This window comes from Bos grunniens, chromosome 7 (genome assembly GCF_055505025.1).
Source record: "Bos grunniens cultivar Pamir isolate PY7600 chromosome 7, Bosgru_T2T1.0, whole genome shotgun sequence".
In the NCBI taxonomy this organism is placed as follows: domain Eukaryota; kingdom Metazoa; phylum Chordata; class Mammalia; order Artiodactyla; family Bovidae; genus Bos; species Bos grunniens.
The window spans coordinates 43,746,905-43,770,879 of record NC_141171.1 but is presented as its reverse complement, the minus strand read 5'-3'; the positions used below and the strand labels follow the sequence as shown (position 1 = coordinate 43,770,879).

Sequence of the window (23,975 nt, the reverse complement as noted above, 5' to 3'; positions counted from 1 at the left end):
CAAACCTGGACCTCGAATTAAAAAGCAGAGACAAAGATGTGTATAATCACAGCTATGGTTTTTCCAGAGTCATGTACGGATGTGCGAGTTGGACCATAAAGAAGGCTTACCGCCAGAGAATTGATGCTTTCGAATTGTGGTGCTAAAGAACACTCTTGAGAGTCCCTTGAACAGCAAGGAGATCAAACCAGTCAATCCTAAAGAAATCAACCCTGAATTGGAAGGACTGATGCTGAAGCTGAAACTCCAGTACTTTGGCTATCTGATGCGAAGAGCCCACTTCTTGGAAAAGCATCAGAATCCTGGGAAAGATTGCGGGCAGGAGAAGCGGGCAACAGAGGAGGAGATGATTGGATAGTACCATCAACTCGATGGACACGAATTTGAACAAACTCAGAAGACAGTGAAGGACAGGGAAGCCAGGCGTGCTGCAGTCTATGGGTTTGCAGAGTCGGACACGATTGAGTGACTGAACAACAGCTGCCCTCCACTGCTGGAACCCCCAGGCTGGAGCTGGCTGCCTAGTATATGGGAGCCCCTTCTTCAACTTGGGCACGTGACTCATCACTGCCCATTTTGAAAACTCACATTGTTGCTGCATAACCTCTATAATAAAACCCATGTTAAAAAGTGTTTACGGAGTGCCTGTTGGCAGGAGGCGCTGTCTGGGGTTCTGGCTGGCTCCATAGGGAGCACAGTCGAGGCATACCTGTAAGGGACAAGGTCATACAGATATCTGACCCAAGAGGGTGGGACACTGGCTTTGCACAGACGGTTAGAAATGGCATCCCTGATAAGGGCCTGCAAGCCTTTAACAGACAGAATTATATAAAGTAACAACTGTAACACTGCAGTGTTAGGTTTGCAACACATAGAGGGGTAATATAACAATACCAAGAACAGGACAAGAGACAAGAACTATATAGGGGTTCAGTTCAGTCGCTCAGTTGTGTCCGACTCTGTGACCCCATGAACCACAACACGCCAGGCGTACTTTGTCAATATTCAGTGGAACAGTGTCCATCCGAAGGTGATTCTGGTACACTAAGATGTATGTGGTTCCATGATGTCAGCAATTCCACTCCTGGGTGCACACCCCAAGGAACTGAAAGCAGGGACTCAAGCAGATTTGCACATGCCTGTTCACAGCAGCATGATTGACAAGAGGTGGAAACAACTGGTGCCCATCCATGAATGATGGATAAACAATGTGGTTCGTTCACAGTGAAATATTATCCAGCCTTGAAAAGGAAGGATATTTTGACACCTGCTACAATGTGGATGGACCTGGAAGACATCAGTGTGAGAACCCAAACACTGGACAAATACTGCACTACTTCACTCAGAAGAGGTCCCTAGAGGACTCAAACCCATAGACAGAAAGTAGATCGTGGGGGGCTGGGGCTGGAGGAGGGTGAGTGAGATTTCAGTTTGGGAAGATGAGGAAGTTCTAGAGATTATGGTGGGGATTGCTGCACAACGTGACTGGGTGCTTAATGCCACCGAGCTGTGTGTACTTAGAAATGGTTAAAAACGACCAATCTTAAATTTTGTCACAATAAAAAGCAACCAAACAGGTGCATATGGTACTCTAAAAACCTCAAAAACTACAATGAAAAAAAAAATCATTGAAAGAATTAAAATATTACACTAGAAAATATTCGTTTAATGCAAAAGAAAGCAGTAGTCTGAGGACTAAAAGAGATGTGACATGTAGAAGGGACAGGACGAGGGGCATTTTGGTCTAGGGGAGAAGGTGCCTTTCTCCCCGGCTCTCTGAGCTGGTCTGTTGGTTGGGGCAGGGCTTTCTGGCTATTTGAGTTCATTACATTATCTCCAGTCCAGCACACTGGAGCCATCCATACATTTTCAAATCACTTTCCCCCTAAAATCTTGCTTGTGATTTTTCCAGTGAAGTGACAGCCCCATCCTTTCACATGGCAGGGGGAACTCTGCAGGTGGGAGCTCGTCCCACCCCACCTCCCTGCCCCCAGGTTCCTGGCCCACCACCACGACCTTCAGCTCCATAAGGCTGTACCCAACCAGCCCTGAACTGGGAGTCCCACCAGCCCTGCCCACAGCCAATGCCTGGAAAGGTGAGCAGCCTGCCCGAAGCCACAGTCCAGGTGTCACCTCTGCAGGGGTGGAAGGGGCCTGGCAAGCCCCACCCAGATCTGTCTAAACTCCTCTTCCTCGGCACCCAGCAAGTGGCCAATGGACCCCAGTGCCCAAGGCCCCTCACAGGGGGTCTGCAGTTCTGAGCAGGCCCCCAACCCCAGGCTCCAGACCCCAAGACCCCCATACTTGCTGAGGAGGGCCCAGCTTCCTGCACGGGAAGGGGCTACTCCCAGCAGAGGGAAAGACGGACACAACGTGGGTTTCTAGTCCAAACGCACTTTCTTTATTCAAACTGGTCAGCGCGGATGCCCTGAAGCCCCGAGCACGGGAGATAGGCCAGCCTGGCCCCCTGGTTCTGGATGGCGGGTGGACACAGGCAGGCGCGGCCCCACAACGCTCCTGCAGATATGGCCAGGCACGCCAGTCGACAAAAGCAGAGAAGAAAACAAAAAACAAAACACACTCAGTAGATTTCTTCTTTATGCTCCCAGAGTTTCTGGACCAACAAGTCCCAACCCTCAAAGCCAGGAGCAAGGGACTAAAAACGCCCCTCACCTCCACCAGTGCCGACGGAAACCCTGTTTTAAATTAAAAAATAAGCAAGTATACATCGTAGAAAATTTCTCTTAAAAATCTCACAATTTGTAAATGTATATTTTTTTCTTTAACATAAAAGTTTACAATATACGGTAAAATAAAGGCTCAGGAAAATAATTTCAAAAAAAAAAAAAAAAGGAAGAAAAAGAAACCTGAAGTTTTGAATTAAAGCTGAAGAATTTTTTTTAAACCCTGTTGTTGAACCAGTGACTTTTTTTTTATTGTGCTGATGGGTTAGAGAAAGAAATATATTTAAAAACCTCAGTCCAGGTACCCACAGCCACCGCCAAAAGCCTCCCCCCCTCCCCCCACGGTCGAGTCGGTATTTCCACCAAGTTTGTGATTGTCACGAGTTCACAAGTTTGAATCCTGGTCTCAGCCGCCTGCCATCCGCAAGGAGGGGCTGCAGCTAGCGTCGATAGGGATGGAATCCTTGTACGTTGTGGTTCTGACCGCGTCCAAAGCCACTTCCGCCAGCGGGGGGACCCCCCGAGCCAGGCACTGAGGGGCCCCCGTAGGAGGGAGGCTGCTGGCTGGGGTCTGAGAAGCCCTGTCCGAAGCTGGCCAAGTCCTGTCCGTAACCTGCAGGGAAGAGCCCAGTGAGCTGGGGTGGGGCCTGGACCCAGTGGATGGAGGGACCCCCCCGGAGCCCTGCTGGGACCCAGGCAGCCATCTTCACAGAAAGGAGAGCAGCTCCGAGACCCCTTCCCCCACTTACTGCCCTGCCTCGGGGCTGGGGGCCTGCGGCGCACCCTCGCGGCTGGCGAGGCCTTCGAGCTTGGAAACACAAGACACCTGGCCAGACCTGGGGGACCACAGGCTCCTACAAGGTTTGTTCTCCAGTGGAACTCAGGGTGGACGTGGCAGATTCCAGGATTTGAAGAAACATTACAGATCAGGCTGAGCTGCAAAGCTTGGACCCCAACAGTGCTGCCCCTCCTTAGAGCAGGGCCAACCCGCCCCATGAGGCCCCCTGGGTCAGTGGTGCCGACCGTGGGGGCAGAGCTCCAGGGCCAGTGGGGTGGTGGCCAGTTGAGATCCTCACCCTGGCAAGGGCCCGTCCCCGAGGGCACCGCTGAGTCCACCCCCGCCCAGAACAGCAGAGGAGGTGCCGTCCGTGGCCCGGGCGCAGACAGGGGGGACCATGGAGGAGGAGGCACCACCTACCTAGGCCACATCACTGCTCAGCCTGACCAAAAGAGTGTAAACAAAGTGTGGGCCGAAGCCTGGCGGCTCTGGAGAAGAGGTGCCCAGGCCTGGCGAGAGATGAGACCAGGGTAACTGCCCCGGGCGGCCTTGGCAGAGGAGGGGGGGTGGGGGGGCACATGCTTGCTCAGTCGCTCGTACATCCCCTCTAGGGGTCAGCAACACTGCACCCACCACCATGATGTCCTGCTCTGGGCGAGGCAAGAACCCACATGACCACAGCCGGGCAAGGCCCCGAGGGCACAAGAACCTGAGATATGGGGGTGCTGGGGGGGCATCTGTTCAGCACAAGAGAGCCCCATGCCACCCTGCCCCCACTCGAGCTGCTCTCACGGGCGCAGACCCTGGTCTCCAGCACCTACTTGGTGAGCACCCCTTGGTGAAGCTGGATGCCGACTGATGCCGCATGGCCCCCAAGCCCACCCTATGTATGGCAGATTCAGACACACACGGCGCAGGCCCGCTGGGGCCCCCACACCCACAGGCTCCAGACACAGGTGCCGAGCTGTGAATGCTCCTCCACACCAGCACCCTGGCCAAGATCCCACCTCAGGCCTGCTCTAGTCTGGGCCCTGCAAGCAATCCCACAGTCCTGTGGCACCCAACCCCCAGGCAGACGGGGAGCAAGGCACTCACCATACTGGCTGTACGGGAAGTCGGGCTGGGCGGTCGGTGGTTTGCTCATGTCTGGGGCAGCCTGAGATGGAGGTGGTGGGAAGGCCAGAGGTGCGGCCCCGGGAGTGGCCGGTGGTGGGGGAACCCCTGGAGGGGCAAACTGATCTGGTGGGGGAGGTGGAGGTCCGTAGCCAAAACCTGTGGACAGACAGGAGACAGACAGACGTGGTGCTCATGCTCGTCTGCCACCAGGACCACATGCATCCACCCCAGCTGACCAGCCTGCAGCCCAGGGAACAACCCTGCTGGGCAGACAGCGACCAGCCAGTGGCCTGGCAGAGTGAGGTGGGGCTGCGTTCCAAGCCCAGGGTCCCAGGAGGATAGGAAGTGCAGGCATCTATGAAGAAAGACCTGCTCTTTCCTATTAGAAATGAAAGTGATCTAGGCCTGGGCCGGGAGTGGCAGCCTGACTTGGTTGTCAGGTGGCCTGCATGCCATGGCAGGGCTACAAAACTGCAGTGTCCTGGGACCCTGGTCACAGATGGCCACTCAGCACGCAGCGCAGGGTCGGAGAGGGATGGAAGGGGGAGGAGGACTCCTGCCGGCTGAATGACATGCCCCAGCACCCCCACCTGCCGGCCCAATGGGGTCAATGGGGGCACTCCTCTTTTGGTGGACACAGGCTGCTGGGGACAGAGAATCCAGCCGAGTGGACAAGGTGAGTCCAGCCCTCACCTGAGGTGTGGGGAGTCGGCTCTCTGTGCTGACATGCCCCAGGCCCACCCCCAGGGGCCCAAGGCACTTACTGAACTGTGGGGGCGCGCCGTAGCCCTGGGGGAAGCCCTGGGGAGGCGGGAAGCCTCCAGGAGGGGTAGACACAATGTAGGAGGTGAAGGGTGGGGGCGGCGGGGGGGCTCCTCTTCCTGCGGGGGGCGGTCCATAGCCACCTGGAACATAGCATACAGGTGAGGTGAAGAAGCCCCCTTTCCCGCCTGCCCTGCCCCACCCCGCTCAGATCCTGCTTTTCTATGTTTTTTTCCAACAGGGACTTACCGATCGCCTGTCCTGCCGGCACCCACATTCCTGCAGGGAGACAGGGAGGAGTGGGGCGTGCCACATCAGCACCAGGTATGGATTGGGGGACCCTGCCCCCCCAGGGGACCCAATTTCCTGACACATCTCAGGTGCAGGGCAAAGACGTCAGAGCAGCTCCAGGGACACCCAACAGGGAGGCTGTCAGCCAGGAGAGCGGGGACCCAGGGTGTCCTCCGGCCAAGTGCTGGTTCTTTCCCTGCGATGGGCGTGAGAGCATCCGGTCTCACTGGCCAGTTTCCTATAGCTGTGGCTCATTTTGCAATAAAAAACACTTTTAAAGCCAGCTCTGAAGAGACCAGGTGAAACTTGGAGCCAGGTAGAAACAGCTCTACAGCTCAGGGTACTGGTATCCTTCCTTGGACACCCTTCTCTAGGTCTCTAAAGGGCATGGAGGCTCCTGGCCATCCCAAGTGGTCTGTAAAAGGTCCACCCATGCTACATGGCAAGCGCAAAGCCAGGGGAGCTGGAACAGACCCAAAGGGCCCACAAGGCAGGGCTCATATTTCCTCCTTGCTCCTGAGGAGCATCCAAGTGAAGCTCTGAAGACAGCCTGACCTGCCCACATCCACTCCAGCCTCAGTGCTCGCCCTGGGGGCAAAGCTGGCTGCTGGGCATGACCCCTGACCTCCCCTGAAGGTACCGCCCCAGCACCCCTGGTGCCTGGGGGTAGCTGAGGGAACAAACCCACTTGGCCCCGGGTGACGACGCTCCACAGTTCTGGCTCCCGTATCCCACCTGGCCCACCCTGGTGCCAGAGCTGCAGGAAGCTCCTGGGGCTGGTGGGCAGGCAAACACCCTTACCTTGTGGGCCATATCCCTGCTGCCACGTAGGCGGGGGCTGGCCTGCCCAGCCATTGGCGGCGTTGGGCACAACCCGACTGCCCCACTGGCTGGCACCTGGCTGTCCCGGCGCTTGGCTCTTGCTGTCCCGAGGTTCGGCCCGTTTAACTTCCACCTGGACAAACCAAACTCTGATTTAGGGAGACGCCAAGGGTCTCAAGCCCCCTTCCCTTCAGACACACCCTCAGGTAACTTACGACTACACTTAGCATCTTATTATGACTTAAAACTAAATACTTAACTATAAACCTTATTTAGACTAGTAACTTTTTTCTTAAAAATTTTAATTTTTTTGTCTAAAAAAATGTTTCTCAGGTACAACAGATCCAACTATAAAACATGTGAGGTCCCACCCACTGCAGACTGGGCTGAGGACCAAGAGTCTGCAGAGTTCTGTGTATGACAAGGGGTCTTTGGGTCAAGTTAAGGGACAGTGTAGACCCAGGGACACAGAGGCCAGGCTCCTCCCCACAAGCGCAGCCCTCCTCCTGGCCGCTCCGGCGGTCAGGCCCTCTCCAGAGCCCCCACCTGCCTGCGCTTCCAGCTCATACCTGAGAAACACAGTTGGTTTACTTAGGTTTTGTATTTAAAATGTCTAATGGAAGATAAAAGACTTACCTTCCCCAGGCTAACGCTTAAAGAATCTCAATTAACTCAAAATAATGTCAGAGGGGATGGATGTGATAAGAGAATCTTACATTACATCTAACAAAAAAGTAAACAAACATGCAATAAAATGGACATTTGAATCAGTAAGCAATCTTCATACTGTGTTAGGTCAGCAGCCCAGGAGCCTTCCCTTTTGGAGGTGCCAGGAGCCACTGCATGCGGAGGGCGGGCGGAGGACCAGGTGCCCGCCCCACCAGGCTGCATGCCCCCCTCACACAGCCTTTTCAGTCTGGGCCGACTGAAAGCAGACCCCCAACTCCAGGGCTGCATCAGCACTCAAGAATCCCAAGTTGCTCTTGTTTGTAGGATAAATTTTAATGAGAAAGAGACAATGAATTCACCGGAGTTGTCCTTGGGGTCTCGGAGCCTGGCAAACATTGTGTACTCAGAACCCCGTCAACTTGGCCTAAACCCCTTTCTGTGAGAGGACAAGGAGGGCACAAAGGCACAAAGACCCCACCTTCCGATGCCCCAAGGACGCTCCACAGAGGGGAACAAAACCCCTGCTAGCTCCGGGCAGTGTGGCAGCAGGATGTTTCAAAGAACTCAAATTAATGAGTCTTCACACACTTTCCTTAAGGGAATATGGTTCCTGCTTACAAAGCAAAGCAGCCCTTGTGATTAAAAAAAAAAAAAAAATCTGCTCTTCCTGGCCTGTACTCAGGTTTTAATTACAAAGTGGGCCCCTGCCCTTTGAGACAGGACTGAGGCTGGACTCTGCCCCTGGGAGCAGACCCCGCCCTGAGAAGGCCCTCACTGCTCCCCAGCTGTAGCCATCACAGGACCTTGAGCAGGGTACACAGGCACCGCAGAACCTGTGTTCATGATGGCACACACCCCGGAGACCTGCATGCCAACCCTAAACTAGCCATTGATGAGCACCTAGAACAGCCTGTGTCTCCTGCACAGCAGGCTCAGGTGGAGCTGACCCAGCTGCCCATCTGTGATGTGAGGGACAGAGGGGCCACCCTGGGCCACGTTCCCTCTGTGTCTCAGCTGATGGGGTGGCCAGGGCTCTGGCAGGGGGGACTGGGCTTGCCTCTGGGACGAGGAGCCGGGGGCCTGGGAGACGGGGCGAGGAGGGGTCAGGCCACTTTCTGAGTTTCCCTCCGAGGCAGCAACACAGTATGAAGATGAAACAACCAGAGGTCACTTGACTGCATGGAGTTAAGAACTACCAGGAGCATGTGGTCGGACCGAGTTCACAGTAAGTGACCCAATTTGGAAACCAATCCTTCAGGATGTTTACGTTGCCGTCAGTTTTACACGGAACCAGTTCTCAAAGGTTCACGGCCTGGCACGTTCCAGGCCGGCATGGGACAGTCAGGGAGGGGACACACATCTGAAGGAGAGGTCACTGAAACCAAGCCTGAGGCAACCCACGACTTCACTGGACGCAGCCCGCCCACCCCCCGGCCATCCCCAGGGGCTCTAGAGCCAGGGGCTCCTGAATCAGGTCCGACCCACAGGAGGGGTCCTAGGACCACTTGCCCGGCCCTTTTCCTGCCAAGGGATCTCCTCTCCAGTGAAATCCCTAGGTTGCCTAAGACTTGGTTTGGTCTTAAGGTAAAATAAAACTACAACTACACACTTTTTTGCCCATGATGTCGTGAAAATGCATGTTGACAGCCTGGTCCACTGATTGTTCGTCCTCGAAAGTAATAAATCCAAAACCTAGCCAACGACGAAGAGTGAATCAAGGTAGCAGGGTGTTGTGACACAAAACAGGATGATGAACAGTATTAGGGACGGGCCGAGGGATCGACCAAGGGTTTCAGCGAAGCCGGTGTGTGAGGCTGCGGGGCAGGAGCTGATCTCAGCCCAGACGCTGTGGCCAGTTATAAATCAAAGACGACCTTGGGACCCCTGGGCGCGTCTTAGCCGCCGTCTGGACAGTGGGGTGGTGAGGGCCCAGCGGGCAGGCAGCCCCAAATGTGTCATGGGTGCACTTGTGCTTTTCTGAAACCCAGGGTCCTCCCCCTCGGCTGGCAATCGCTCGGCAGCTAGTGCTGACAGCAGCCGTACACTGCTCTAGCGTTAACGGAGGCACGTCTCTACCACAGTGAGAGCCTCGCCAAGCTTGCCCAACACTGTTGGGTAAGCCCGAGGAGTCCTGCCCAAGTACCATACGTATGCACACAGTGTCTATATCTGTACGTATCTATGGACTAAATACACAGAGATACAGGCCACAAGGGGTTCCAGCAGCTCAAACACTGCTGTCAGCAGCAAGAGCAAGAGGCACCATGTCATCAAAAGGACAATTTTAACGGGAAAGACAATTTAGTGTTTCCCAAACACAAGAGAGTGCAGTATAAACGAAGTTTGCTGGTCTGGTGGGCGGGCCACCCGGCTAGCCTGCGTGTCCAGCCCTCGGGCTGCTGTTCGTCCCCGGGGGCCCATCTGCACTGAGCACTAAGACCACTCATGGCAGCAACTGCCAGAAAACCCCGCGGAACAAAGGACAGGCCAGGGAAGGGCCGAGGAGGGTCAGAAGAGGGGTGCAGAGGAGGGACAAGGGTGCAGGGGAGGGGCAGGGCACAGAGCTTCCAGGGATGTGGATACAGGGTGGGGCAGCCCTGGGATCCCGGCCTCTCAGGCTGAACAAAAGAGGGATGTGGGGCCATGGTCGCAGGGACCGTGGGGAAAGACTCCTGGCAGAACCGAGGTGGGAAGAGGACAAAGACGGGAAAAGAAAGCAGCTTAGCTCAGAAGTGTGGGCGCCAGCCTCGTGGGGTGGGCCAGCTCTCTAGCACATACGTGTGTCCAAGCATGACACACGCACATAGCCTGAGCCCACACACCACATGAGAAGAAACAAGAAACAGACCAGAGAAGACAGGCCAGGCAATGGGGATGTGGGGGGTGGAGGGGCAGTGTGAGGGAGCAGAGGCAGAGCCAGGTGCATGGGGACCAAGCCCTGGGAGGGGCACGGATGCTCAGATGGACTGTGGGACAGGCAGGGAGAAGAAACAGGGGCTGCATGGAAGGCTCAGGAAGAGAAATTGGGGACAAGCTATCTGGGGCACCTGCTGACCAACTGCTGCTCCTGCTGTGGTGCCCACCCTCCGCCCACCTAGCACTGGGGGACCCACGGGGACTCGCCAAGGCCCACGGCTGAGGATGGCAGGACCCACACGGAACGCGGATCCGCAGGTCAAGCCTGGAGTGCCCTCCTGCCAACCCCTCCTGCCCAGACCCGGCCCAGGCAGCCCGGCACGCCCCAGGGCCCAGGCCAAGGACGGCAGGCAGCCCTGCAGGGACAGCAGGCAGCCCTGCAGGGGATCTAAGAGCAGCCTCAGGACCCCATGTCCCAAGATGCCCCAAGATCGGAGGCAAGTGGTGGAGCACAACATGGGTGATGAGCGGCATGTGAGAAAGTGAACGTTTTCTCCAAGTGCAGGAGGGTCTGAAGCCACAGGGCTCGCGGTCCTTAGAGTGCAAGAGGCGGTGAGTCGTGGGGAGGGAGCCCCGGGGCGGGCCCTCTAGGGATGCGTCTGTCTGTCAAGAGGCGACATCACCGCTGAGGAAGCGGAACAGAAACACACTGAAACTTCGTTTACACCCCACTGGAGCAAAGCCCGCTCCCTCCTCTGACTGCGGGACTGGCCTGTACCTGTGTGATATAATTTAGCACCTGGAGAAGAGAAATCTAAAGAGATATCGTTAATCACAAATAATTCACAGAGAGAAAAGGAGAAACAACTTACTTAACATTACTGTACTTTTCTATGAAAACACTTAAGTGCATCACTAAGCAAGTACGTCTATGTAAAGTTAAGACTAAGACTTAACAGCTTAATCAACATGAGGTGAAAGTACGTTACTTAACCATGGAGGGAGAGGAGGGTGAGGTTCAAATGGCAAACTATTCTCCAGCATGGCGGGCGCATGCTGCGGGCGCGCGGCTGGTGCAGTGCCTCCAGGGGCTGGGCAGGGGCCGCGGGCTGGACGCACTCGGCTCACGAGGCCGGTCCAAAAGCGGTTCAGGAACCAAAACACAGAGGCAGGGACAAATAGCAGCAGCCAAAAAAAAAAAAAAAAAGGAAAAAAAAAAAAAACGGCTCGCAAATTGGGTGCCCAGTGTCCCAGCCTTGCAAACCAATGTGGCCGTGCAGGTGTGGGCAGCTGGGGCAGCTTCGCGCCTCACAGACTTCAGTCCCACAGACTTCAGGAAAAAGAACAGGAAAACAAGAAAAAAGCATGGGACACACCAAAGAAACTCCATGTTCAAGCCGAGCTGGGGGAGACCTAGCCTGACAACATGAAATGAAACCCCCGCCTTCACTGAGTGAACTTCAAACAGAAGATGGTCATAATTGAGGAAGTTCACCATTTAACAAAACCACTCATCTTTCAGGACACGCTTAAAAACAGAAACCATGCTGAAATTCATGTCAAGTTGGAAAAACTTCCAAAGAATGAGCTTAAAAACAAAACAAAAATGAAAGAACCCCAAGACTGTACCGCCTGACCTTTGGAAGCAGACAGGCCGGGGCTGCGTGGGAAGGACTACGCTAGTCTCGAGTCACCCTGTGCTGAGGCCAGGCTCGCTACAACCACCACCTAAGTGTGAAATAGTTTGCCATCTGAGGGGGAAGGACAAGGACAAACTCGATCTCTTTTACCTCGAGGCCTCTGCTTTTCCGCATCGTAGATCATGACCACTTCTGTGACCTGTAACAGAGACAGGGGTCTCAGGGCCCAGGTCGGCAGGCAGCACGTCTGCCCACAGCCAGGAGGTCCCGAGGCAAAAGGCCCGCTTCCTGGGGTGTGAGACCCTCAGGGCTGTGAGCAGGCTGAGGGGTGCTCATAGGGGGGGCAGGACCAGTGGTGGGTCACCAGGGGCCCAGGGCTCCATGTGCCAGGACCTCCCACTCAGGGTCGGTGCCCCTGGCCTGGCTGGGCCCGCATCCTCCCCACTTGTGCACTGCAGCACAAGTTCCTTGCCAGGCCCTGGGTACGCATAGGCACCCCCTAGACAAGCACACTGCAGCCAGAGAACACGTGCTTGGTGGAAGCTGGAGGTGACCTCGTGCTTTTGCTTAGGACAAGGGATAGCCTCCTTCCCCGACCCCCAATACCAAGGCCCTGCCTGCCTCCTGTCTGCCTTATTAGAATTCAGTTCCTGTATAAGCCCCCATGAAGTTCTGAAAGATTTTAGGCTCTTCTGGAAAACAATCCCTTCACACCCTGTCCTAGGGTGTGTGTGTGGGGGGGGCAGGGAATGGGACCCAGCCATGTCCAGCACTTCTCCAGACGTGATCAAGTGCTCTTGACTGCAGGGTTACAACCAGCCGAGGGCCTCCCAGGAGGGAAGCTGGCCCCGTCTGCAGCAAGCACTCCCCTGCGGGTGACTGGCCATCTGGGGTGCTTTGCGCTGTCTTGCCTCCCCAGGACACAGGGCTCTGCCACTCCCGCCCCAATCACGGCTGTGGGCAGGGCAAGGACTCACCACTCCAAATTTCTTGAAGTATTCCCTGAGCTCTGTCTCACCACAATTGTGAGGAATTCCTCCGACAAATATCTTATTTGATTTACTGTTATCGCTCCTGGGTCCTTTCTGCTATTTCAACAAAGAGAAAATGGTTAGTCCATGTAGGGAACCCTCCAAACACACCCTGCTATTCAGGGCACAGTCCCTGAAGGCAGACCAGACACTGTAGGGGACCAGGCTGTCCAGGAGTGCCTCACAGGCCAACAGGGGCCAGGGGCCCAAGTGCCCCAAACAGCGTGTCTCCGGCTCAGAGAAGGAGCAGCAGGGCCTGCACCAACCCCACTGGTGACCAAAGGGTGGTGGGAAGTTCCTAAGACCGAGGACAGTCGCCACCTTCTTCACCTTCAGGGCCAGATCCTGCCCTCTGCAGACAACCCCTGAAGCTGCCTCCCCTAGGCACCGCAGCCAGGAACTCAGACTACGTCGTTGGGGGTGCTGGTGGCAGAGACACGAGCAGAGGTGGGCACGGGCACACACACATGCATGCACGCGCACACACACACACGCGCGCGCACACACCGACCTCCACAGCCACAGGCTCTGCATCTGGGATTCGACCAACCATGGATCAAAAACACTTGGAGAAAAAGAAGTCCAAAGTTTCAAAAGCAAACCTTGAATTTGCCACATGCCAGCCAACTATTTACACTGTATCAGGCAACCGCAGTCAATTAGAATTGATTTAAGATGCACAGAGGATGTGCGCCGTCACAGCCATTTTATAGAAGGGACCTGAGCGCCCACGGATTTTGGTCCCCTCGGGCGTCCTGGACGCAGTGCCCACAAAACACACAGAGGCACGGCTGTGCAGACTACGGAAGGACCTGGGCAGTGTTTCTACCCACGTGTTTGCTGCACCACTGTTTCTGTGTTTGATGTTTCCTAGCAGACTCAGAAACATACACACCTGGTCTGAGGCCCTGTCTACCATCACAGCTGGGAATCCTGCCAGAAATGAAGGTTCCCAGGTCCCAGCCCTCAACAGCACCAGTCCACCATGTCTGGTAGGGCTCTCCTTGAGAACAGAACACTCTGGTGATAGCTGGCCAGGCCCTGGGGGCACAGGAGGCTCACAGGGTCCCCGAGGTGCGAAAATAGACAGGCCTCAGCCCTGGAGGGGAACAGCCAGCAGAGTGCTGAGTGGGGCAGTGGGAGCGGTCAGTGTGGATGAACACGAGGTTCCTGACAACAAACAGCCAAGAGCCATCATTTCTAAGGTAGACTAATAAGATACTTCTTGGCTACAAGATGAAAAGCTCCCAGCACTGAATCAATCCAAGTGCTCAGGAGCTTGGCTGCTCAGCGCCACACGGGAAGGCCTGCTGTCACTCAGTCTGATTGAGCAAGGGCCCCAGGGAAGCAAGCAGGAGGAAACCCCCGCCCCTTACCCAGCCTTCCTTCGGCCGTGTCCTCTCCGGCTGCATCCCCCGAGGCGTGCATGGCTTTGGGTCAATCTGTCGGAAGTTTCAAAGGACCAGCTGTGAACAGGAGGCTTGTCTCCCAACAAGAGAAGGTGTCGGCAGTAGGGTCAGGGGTACAGGCCCATCAGGTCGCCGGGGCCACATCCTGGCCCAGCGTCCGGTCTAAGCTCAGAGCTGTAACTTTTTTTTTCCGGAGTTATAACTCTTGTAACCCAACCCAGGGGAAAGCCATCCTCGGCACCCACACAGCGCTGGGGCGCAGGGGCACCAAGCAGGAAGGCGGCAGGTGCCTCCTCAGAGTCGGGCACTCACGTTTCGGCCATCGAGGGTATGTGGTCTGCTGGCCAGCACCGTGCCCACGCAGTTTGGATCTTTGAATTTGACAAAGCCAAAGCCTCGAGACTGGTTGGTCGTCTTGTCTTTCATGATCACGCAGTCCACGACCTCTCCATACTGGGAAAAGTAGCTGCGCAGCGTCTCTGCTCAGAAATCAGGACACACACAGCCAGGCGTCAGGCAGGTCACAGGCTACTAGCCTGGCAGCCTGACCTGGAGAGTGTGCAGCCAGTAACCTTTACGCCAGCTGACCTGCTGATATGGGGACAGCGGATAGGGAGAGGGGGAAGGACAGGTGCCAGGGAAGGGAATATGCACCACGTCTCCCTGGGAAGGAGAATGAGCTGCCAAAGGAGGGACACCTGCAAGGCCTGAGGCTGAACACAGCAACCACCACAAACGCCTAACTCTGCTGGCTCCGTCTCCACCCTCCCTGACCAGAAGCATCAGCACAAGATCAAGTTCCAAAGCGCTGCCCCAGTCTACTCCCAATCAAGTGCCCCCTGCCCCCCGCCGCAATCCAGACAGTAAGTCAAGAATTGAAAAGCTAATTCTCACAACTTGAAGACAAGATCACATGCCCACAGCCCATCTGCCCTTACCTTGGGTGGTGCTCCAGTCAAGACCGCCCACGAAGAGCTTCCTGCAATTCAACAAGAAAACATTCAGGGTCAGGAGGGTTCTGCCCAGGATGTTCCTAGCAGCCCAGTGGTTAGGACTCCACACTCTCACTGCCAAGGCCTGGGTTCAACCCCTGATCAGGGCACCAAGATCCCACAAGCTGCACGGCACGGCCAATGACCACAGAGGGATCTGCCTGCGGTGCTGCCCATCAGGCTCACCCTGGGGTGGTCACCTGGGGGCACGGCCATGGTACGGCATGAAAAATGCCACCGGGATCTGCCCAAATGGCAGGAGTATGAGTCACAATGTCCAGAGCCGCACACAATGTTGACCTCAACCACAGTAAGACAGACTGCCACCCCCAAACCTGCCAGTGCGGGAGTGGGATCACGGAGCCCCTTCCCAACTGCTCTGCAAACACCAAAGACTTCAACATCTGAGACCAGACATGGCAAACTCAAGGGGCAGCAGTGGTGGGGCTTTAGGACAAAGCAGGGGTACCCAGCACATGGGCATGAGTAAGCACCACCAATCGCTGGGGAGGCCCCTGGAGCTTGGACTCAGTTGAATGGCTTAGGTTATACTTTTGAGCTAGAGCCCTACTATGTGAGAGGAAAAGTACTGGTGGCCTCCCTGGGGCCACCGTTTCCAGAGCCTCCGTGCCTGCCATGCTTGGGCTGGCTGAAAGGAGAGATGCCCCATGCTGTGGACTTCAACTGGGGCAGGTGTGACCAGAAGGCAAGGCAGGGCACTCTCCACCCCGCGTGCTGCCCCAGAAAAAGGAGTGAAACTGGCACTCTCAGAGTGGCACCTGGGCGCTATCCGGTCCACAGCCAATCCCCCCTTGCACAGCCTGGACACAAAATAGCCCCCTGAAGCTGGCTGCACTGAGGCCCCAGAACCGGCAGCCGGGGCACGGGGACAGACCCATCAAGGCAGTGGCCTCAGCTGTACTCAGGGGTCCCTCCCACTGCGGCTTTCTCCCTGGGGTCGAGAGGCTCAGGGTAGAAGAAACAATTTTCCCACCCCACTCGGGGTGGTAGCCCCTCACCCCCATACACATTCAGGGCACGTTCCTGGATGGAGGCCAGGAGGCTCACACCCAGCCTCCTGACCATTCCGTCCGTCCCCTACACACCCCTGGGAGGGCAGGCAGGCTCCTCCTGCTCCCTAAGACCCTGGGGAGCATAATCCCATCTGTGCCCCGCTCCCCCAGCGCCTGACACCAAGGCGGGCAAATGACAGAAGGACTTGATCTGCCCCAGGCCAGTGTGGACCGCCTCTTTGCTCAGGCCTTTGGCATAGGCACAAATGGGTTTGCTATGGAAAAGCAGCTTGGAGAGGAAAAAAATCTTGAGCATTCTCAGAACACCCAGGACAAACCCCAACTGAGAGGAATACCTGCCTGCTTAGCCTGCATCTGACCAAGATGGGAAGGCCTAAGTGGTGTCCCTTCGAGCCACCCAACCCCCCCGCTGCTGCAGAGGGTGGAACTGGTCTGACCAGTCCACGCTCCAGCCCATGTTTAAATTTCAAAATCAGACATTAGTGGAAAAAGACGAGAAAGGCCGTCCTCTGTGCAGCTGACAACATCCACCAGAACTCGCACTCCGAGTTGGCCAGGGAGCCAACATGGACATGGGGCTTTCTGATGCTATCACCTCGCTGTGTTTGGAAAACAGGACACGGTGGCGCGTCCGCAAAGGCACGTTGGCCCGTGCGAGGAGGGCAGGGAACTGCACTCCTGCTCCTGTCACTGCTCTACGGGCCCCAAGTTACAGATACTAGGAGGTAAAAACTGAGGAAGCGCCAGGGCCTGGTTGGCACAGGGCACAATGTTGGGGATGAACTGCAGAGCCCCAGGCCCAGCATTGTGTTGGGGCTTCATCTATATTGTCTCCTCTTGCTCCCCGTCTGCAGACAGGAGGTCCTGGGAGATCTCACTGACCCGTGGTGGTCTCAGGGGCCCTGGACAGGATGAGCCGGACACACCTGCATGGGAACTGGCCTGTGCCCACCCTCCAGCCCAGACTTGCTTAGCACCAGGTGACCTGAGGCCTTGTTGAGCATTTATACGCAACTCAGCAGGTGAAAGGATCAGCTAACCCTGAGTGGCTCCCTCTCCAACCCTGCCCTACTCTGAACAGTGTCATTCATCCCTCAGCTGCAGCTGAAGTTGGGGGCCCCCACAGACCCTGCACCCCACTCCTCTACCCCTGGGACCAGAGTCAGGTGGTCTGTGATAAGCGCAGGCTCCTGGGCCTGTACCCCAACAGTAGAGGGGTGACTGGGTGGCAGGCTCTGGGCAGCATGCCCCGTCTTCCGCCTGCTGACCTGAAATCTAGTCCTGGATGGCTCCTGAGGGCAACCATGTGCCACTTATGCCCGAAAGTCAGCCTTCGGGGGCTTCCTCAACCGGGTTGCCTACAGCAGGCGCCACCCAGTGGACAGCAGGCACCACCAGACGGAGGGCAGGGGGCTGAGGCCGGGTCCATTAGGTGAACTGGCAGGCCCTCTCTTCCTCTACAGCCTGTGTTCACGCCTTCCTGCAGCCAGGGAGCCATCCCACTTTGAGCCCTCTGTGACAGATTGAATGCCTGAAAACAACAGGTGAGGCGGGGGTCTCTTCCCAGTCTGGGCTTTCCTTCACCTGCGGATGAGATCACCTCTCATGGACTATGGGGGCTGCACACACGAGACCCTAGCCTGGCCTTCACTGAGTGCCCCGAGACAGGACCAGTGTGTTCTCGCCGGCCAGAGTGCTGGCCCCCGCCAACAGTGACCTCTCACCAAAACCTGGCCACAGCACCACTCCCCAAGAGGAAGCACTGCAGGAGCATCAGGGGTGCAAGCGGCAGCAGGCCAGCTCACCAGGAGTGCCGGCTCCCCACTCTAGCTCAGCCATGCCAGGAATGACCTTGACCAGGTCCCCTGACCCTCTTAAGCCTCAGTCTGCTCCACTAAGGAGGCTCTGCCCAATGTCTGGAACCAGATAGGGGTCAAGTGGAATAGCCCCCAACCCTCATGGCCAACCGTGCAGGTGTCCAAGCAGCCCCGAACCCGTGTCCTAGTCCCCGGGAGCAGGCAGCCTGGACACACTGGGAACCAGGCCTCAAAAAGCACTCTGTTTCAAACAGGAGACCTCGACAGGACAGTCCTGCCCCCAGGGTCATCAAGCCAGGGATGTTGTTCCACCTCACAGGTCCAGAACACGAGACACCTCCTTCCCACCACCGGACGACCCCCGCCACGGGTTCTCCCTCCCTTAGGCCTTGGCAAGCCGGCCTGGGATGCTCCAGGTCCACACCCTGTGACCCAGCCAGAGCTCCACACCAACCACTCCACAGAGAGCTGGCCCACGGAACTGTCGGCTTACCTTCGGACCCCTCGGAGCTAAGTCACCTGAGCCCCACATGGCCTCCACCCCCACCCACCTCCAGCTTTTGACTACCCACCCCCCAACCTGCCCAGGTCTCTCTCCCAGAGACCCACACCCAGTGCTGCTCCCCTCACAGGTCCCTCTAGAACCCTCTCTTCGGACACATCAGGGTCCTTCCTCACCAGCCCGTGGGCCGCCAGCAGAACCGCGTCTGCCAGATGAAAGCCCCACTCACTCCTCTTTGTCTCCACAACCCGTCAGCTCCAGGAACCTCAGTCAGAAGACCCTCCTTCAACTTGACTCTCCAAGGCCATGGCAGAGACCAGGCTACTACACCAACGGCTCCCTGCGAGGCCACATGTAACAGTGGCTGCTCCCCCTGGCTCTCTGCCCTGAGACCCGCCCTGGTTCCACTCTGGCCACCGGGCCATTATGACAACCAGGATGCTGAAAGCCCAGCCCATCACATCCAGATGCAGGGAAGGCCTGCCTTCAGGGACTTCAGTGCAGAAGAACAGTTCCCCAGTGGGGTGGCATCCAAGCATCACACACTTCCTGAGGATGTGGATCCCCATCCAGGAGGGGAGCCGCCCCATGGCCTGTCAACCTCCCTCCAAGAGCCACTCAAAGAGGCTGACTGGACACCACAGTGAAGGCAGTCAAGAGAGGACAGTGGGTGCCACCAGTGACCAGTCAGACCATCATATCCCAGCAACACAGGCAATTGCTTCCTCTGAGCAACATGTGGCAACCACCCTGAGTGGGCAACTGCGGTCCCCCCCACAAACAAGAGGGCCCGTGGTCAGGGAGCCGGCGGTGTCACAAGTACTGCACCGGAACAGCCACCAGAACAAGGAAGTTAAGGTGGACCTGCACTCCCCATAGCCGCCAGAAACAAGGCTCCCGCAGGAAACAGAAACTGAGCAATGCTGTGGGGCAAAGCGATGACCAGTTCCTGGGACACCCAAGATCTACAGCTTTAGAAGTCAGGTGGCCTGGCTGGATTTGCTGGGGTGCCAGGGCAGGGAACACAGCCAGGCAGGTCCCTGATCCCATCCTGCTACCAACTCTGAGGCCTCTCCAGGTTGCCCGTGGGTCTGGGGTGGGTCTACGGTACAGAGGGTGGGACCTTCCAGAACCAGTGGGGATCCTGGCTCCGCCCTCACCCAGGGGCTGGTACAAGCTGGAGAGGGGAACTGCCAGGGAGCCCAGCCTGACTATCTCCTCAAGAACAAGAGGCAGGCCTCCTAGATCTGGAGGCTCCCTCCCCTCCAGGCCTAAGGAAGTCAGAAAAAGATCCCTTTGGCTGAGGGAGACTGCTGGCCCCCCTCAAGTCTGGCCCTTTGGGGCTACAACTTTCATTCTGCCCACAGGCTAGTTTCCCATCGGAAGTGCTGCAACTTTTCATTTACCCTACACACAGCTCAGACTGCCAGGGCCTGCCTGCACTTCTCTCCCAGACCAGGCTAGAAGCTAAGTGCCTTCTTTCTGGTGCTCTAAGAGCCGTGGGGACTCTGGATCTGGGACCCCACAAACACATTTTCTGTCTTCTGGTGTAACCTGCTGCCAGAGCCTGGCCAGCCACCCAGCGGCAAACAATGCCTTACTCACCAAATCAAACGTTTTGTAAACACGGCATCTGTTCAAAGCGAAGGGCACTCAGAAATGTACACAAGGCCACGGAAACCCAGCCCAGGCTGTTTTGCCATCTTTGCAAAAAGGATTTAACTATAAAATTATGCTGATGCTGTAGGAGCCATTCTGCAAAGAAAACTAGACCAAACCCCTAGACTAGGGCAGAAATGGATTTTCTGGTTCCTCTGGGAGCGCTTCCCTGTTCTCCCGCTCGTTTAGCATTAGGCAAGGCTATAATTAAAAGGGAAAACTTAGCTATAACAAACCTCCTCTCGCTAATAGCTACACCAAGAAGAAAAAAAACCTCAGAAGCACCACCGTCAGTCCACCGCCCAAGTTTCCAGGTCTCTATCTTTCAAACACACCCATGGGGCTTAGATGGGGGCTGAGCAGGAAGGGGCTCGAGCAACATGAAAACAACAGTTGCAGACACCCATCAGGTGGCGCGGAGGCGCCGAGATGGTGGTCACTTCAGGGTGCGCGGCAAGCAGACCGGGGACCGGCCCCCATGACCTTGGCCCTCGGGCCCTCGGTTTGCAAACCTTCTCTTGGTAGTGGAGTGGATGGTGGAGGGGCCGCCGCTGTGAGTCCTGGGTGGGAAAAGCTGGGCGGCGGCAGCACTGGAACCCCCCGCGACCGGGCCGCCACGTGCGCTGAGCCGCCAAGTTCGCGCACGGGCAGGGGGCGCCCTGGACCCCCCAGGTTCCTGTTCGAGGTCCCCGAGGAAAAACACGGGCGCGGGGACGCTTCTGAACCCCGCCAGTGGGAAATACACGCGCGGGGGCAGACAGGATGCCCCGAACCCCCTAGGTTTCCGACCGAGGGGCCCCGACGGTAAATTCTGGCCAGGCGGCGGGGTCTCCCTCAAGCATGAAACAGAGGGGACCCCCAAGAACCCCCAGGTCAGGTTCTGGGTTCCTGGTCAGGAAGCGGCAGGGCGCCTGGACCTCCAAGACTCCTCAGATTCTCTCCGGTTGAACCTCGGGGTCTCCGACCACGAGGCGACGGGGAGACCAGACCCACAGGACTCCCTGGATCCCCGGTTCCCGCTCGGGGTCCCAGGCCATGAGGCAGCAGGGCGCCCGGCACCCCAGGGGACCCCGGCCCGTCGCGCCCCCGGACCCCCGGCCGCCGGCTCGGCGCGGCCCCGCGGCGTGACCTTGACGGGCCGGGCCGGTCTGGGCGGGGGCCGGCCGAGGCGGCGGCGCGGGCCGGCGCGTCCTCACCCGATCTCGTCGGCGCCCGAGTTGTTCATGGCGGCGGCGGCGGCGCTCGGAGTCCGGGCCCCCTGGCTCGCTCCCGCCTCCGGAAGGTCACTGGCCCCGGCGCCCTCCCCACAGCCGCGGCCCGGATCTGCGCAACGGCGGCGGCCGCGCTGCCTCCTCCCCTCAGCGCCAACGGTCACCGCGCGCCCCCGCGCCCGCGCCGCCGCCCTGCGCACGCCCGAGCGCGCTCCCGCACGGGGCCTCCGGGGGCGGGGCCAGGGGTGCACCCGTGTGCGTGCGTGCGTGCGGCGGGACCCGCGCCGCCGCCGTTCGGCCGCCGCACTTCGGCCTTCTTCCTCAGCGGCTGCGAGCGTCGCCGCGGGGCACACTGGGAAGTGGAGTCCCGCGCCCCGGCTCCGATCCCGCCCCGCGGAGGGGGCGCGCGGGCCAAGCCGCGTGCGTGCGCGTGCTGAGAGCGTGTGTGCATGCGCAGCGGCGCGGGGCGCGCGCGCGACGGGGCGCTCCAGACTAGGCACTGCGGGGCGCAGGCGCGGCTGCGGCTTCCTTGTTCAGTCTTGAGTGGGGGCCGGCGGACGCGGGTGGAGTTAGCTCCGGTGGAGGCCACGCTCTCACGCCGCCGGACCGCAGGAAGCAGGGGCCCTACGTTCAGCTCCCGCGCCTCAGCTGCTCCAGCTGCCCCAGAAGAAGATACCGACGGTCAGAGAGGCTGAATCACCGGCCCAAGGTCACTCACTCAGGGGAAAAACTGGAATCAAACCCAATAGTTGGCTGTAGATCCAAAGATTATGAAAACACATTGAGCCCCTGCCATGTGCCAAGGATGGTCCTGCCCTCGTTTGTCGACAGGTGTGGGTTTCATCCAGGGTGATTCAGCCTCCTCTGGGGACACTGAGCTATGTCTGGAGATAACAGTTTTGGTTACCACTGGCTGTGGGGGCTACTGGCACCTAGTGGGTGGAGGCTTGGGATGCTGCTAAATACCCTACAATGGGCAGGAGAGTTCCCCAACAAAGAATAATCTGCCCACCGCGTCAACAAGGGAGGTGGAGCAATCCACTGACCATGATATAATAAAAACTGACCTGTATGCTGTTGTCAGATGGTGGTTCCTGCTGCCTAGTGACTTTTCACTCACTTTCTCAGCCTCTTGGTAGCCTAACAATATAACTGATTCACCATAAAATCAAATGAACTGTGAGGAATGAAGGAACAGGTGTCAGGCCAACTGCTGGTACTGCTAAGTCACTTCAGTCGTGTCCAACTCTGTGCGACCCCATAGACGGCAGCCCACAAGGCTCCCCCGTCCCTGGGTTTCTCCAGGCAAGAACACTGGAGTGGGTTGCCATTTCCTTCTCCAATGCATGAAAGTGAAAAGTTAAAGTCAAGTCGATCAGTTGTATCCGACTCTTAGCGACCCCATAGACTGCAGCCTACCAGGCTTCTCCGTCCATAGGATTTTCCAGGCAAAAGTACTGGAGTGGGGTGCCATTGCCTTCTCCGTCAGGCCAACAGTATAACATAAAACATTTATAATACACCTCACTTAGGTCACTTTACAGTTTGCTAAGCTCGTTGGCATCATCGATTCCACTGGAGGAGGGTAACTTATCAGTCCCCATTTGCAGGTAAGAAACAGAGGCTCAGCAGAGGGGAAAGCAGTGAGCTCAGGTAGCATCAGGGAGGTGTTCTGTCTTTCCCCTGGGACTTTGCAGAGTTTTTCAGCTCAGAAGAAACCTATAATGCTTAGCAGGAGTGGGAGGAGCATGGCCCAAGTGGGAAAACAGATAGACATGCCCTAATACACACACCCCACTATTAGAAGATCAGAAAATTTGAAACAACCCATGTGTCCGTCCAGGCTTCCCTGGTGGCTCAGCTGGTAAAGAATCCGCCTGCAATGTGGGAGACCTGGGTTCAATCCCTGGGTTTGGAAGATCCCCTGGCGAAGGGAAAGACTACCCACTCCAGTATTCTGGCCTGAAGAATTTCATGGACTGTATAGTCCATGGGGTTGCAAAGAGTTGGACACAACTAAGCAACTTTCACTTCACTTCACTTGTCCGTCCATTGTTGACTGGATACATAAACCACAAGGGCGTGAATGAAATGCACAGGATGTGGTCAAATGAAGGAAGGCAGACATAAATCATTTAAAATAATGTACTTTTAGGGACTTCCCTGACAGCCCAATGGTTAAGAGGCCACCCCTCCATTGCAGGGGGCAGGGGTTCAATCCCTAGTTGGGGAACTAAGATCCCCAGTGCAGCAAAATAAATAAACAAATAAAAATAAAAACACAGACACTTACCCAAGATAAAACAAGCAGCCATGTACCTGTCACTGAAACCAACACATTTTAGCATTTTTGTAACTTTTGCTTCAGATCTTTTTAAAGAGATGAACTTGACAGCTTGCTTTTCCCTCCTCCCCATTCATTTCCTTCTCCCCACCCCAGGGTGAACAGTGAATCAAAAACAGGTATGTCCACACTTTGCTGAATGTAACTCCTAACATGGGTTGGTTCAGGCATACCCAAAACACAGAATACAGTTTTGCCCTTTTCTCAATTGCAGTAAAATATACAAGTTACCATTGTAACCATGTATCAGTACAGAGCTCAGTGGCATTAAACACATTCACACTGTCATGCAGCCCCCACCCCCACCCCCTATCATCTCCCAACTTTCTCATCTTCCCAAACTGAAACTCTGTCCCCA

The 23,975-nt window shown here is 56.7% G+C and overlaps 1 protein-coding gene across 13 annotated transcripts; it reads right to left on the bottom strand.

The window, feature by feature from the left end:
• Window positions 1-2,378: 2,378 nt before the first annotated feature.
• Window positions 2,379-21,467, bottom strand: DAZAP1 (DAZ associated protein 1). 13 transcript variants are annotated; one of them, XM_086411376.1, is made up of 13 exons: window positions 21,259-21,467; window positions 14,997-15,037; window positions 14,371-14,537; window positions 14,026-14,091; window positions 12,596-12,706; window positions 11,769-11,817; window positions 8,732-8,814; window positions 6,433-6,586; window positions 5,590-5,619; window positions 5,343-5,483; window positions 4,558-4,734; window positions 3,883-3,971; window positions 2,379-3,297 (listed from the first exon to the last, which is right to left on the bottom strand). In XM_086411376.1, exons 1-12 carry the CDS (start codon window positions 21,285-21,287, stop codon window positions 3,883-3,885), a joined length of 1,137 nt encoding a protein of 378 aa, XP_086267502.1. In that variant the 5' UTR covers window positions 21,288-21,467; the 3' UTR covers window positions 2,379-3,297. The 13 variants fall into 13 exon arrangements, 11 of the variants coding, with proteins under 11 accessions (XP_086267502.1, XP_086267503.1, XP_086267506.1 ...); XM_086411377.1 differs by having other exon boundaries at window positions 12,596-12,703; XM_086411380.1 differs by having other exon boundaries at window positions 12,596-12,703; window positions 21,192-21,312.
• Window positions 21,468-23,975: the final 2,508 nt, after the last annotated feature.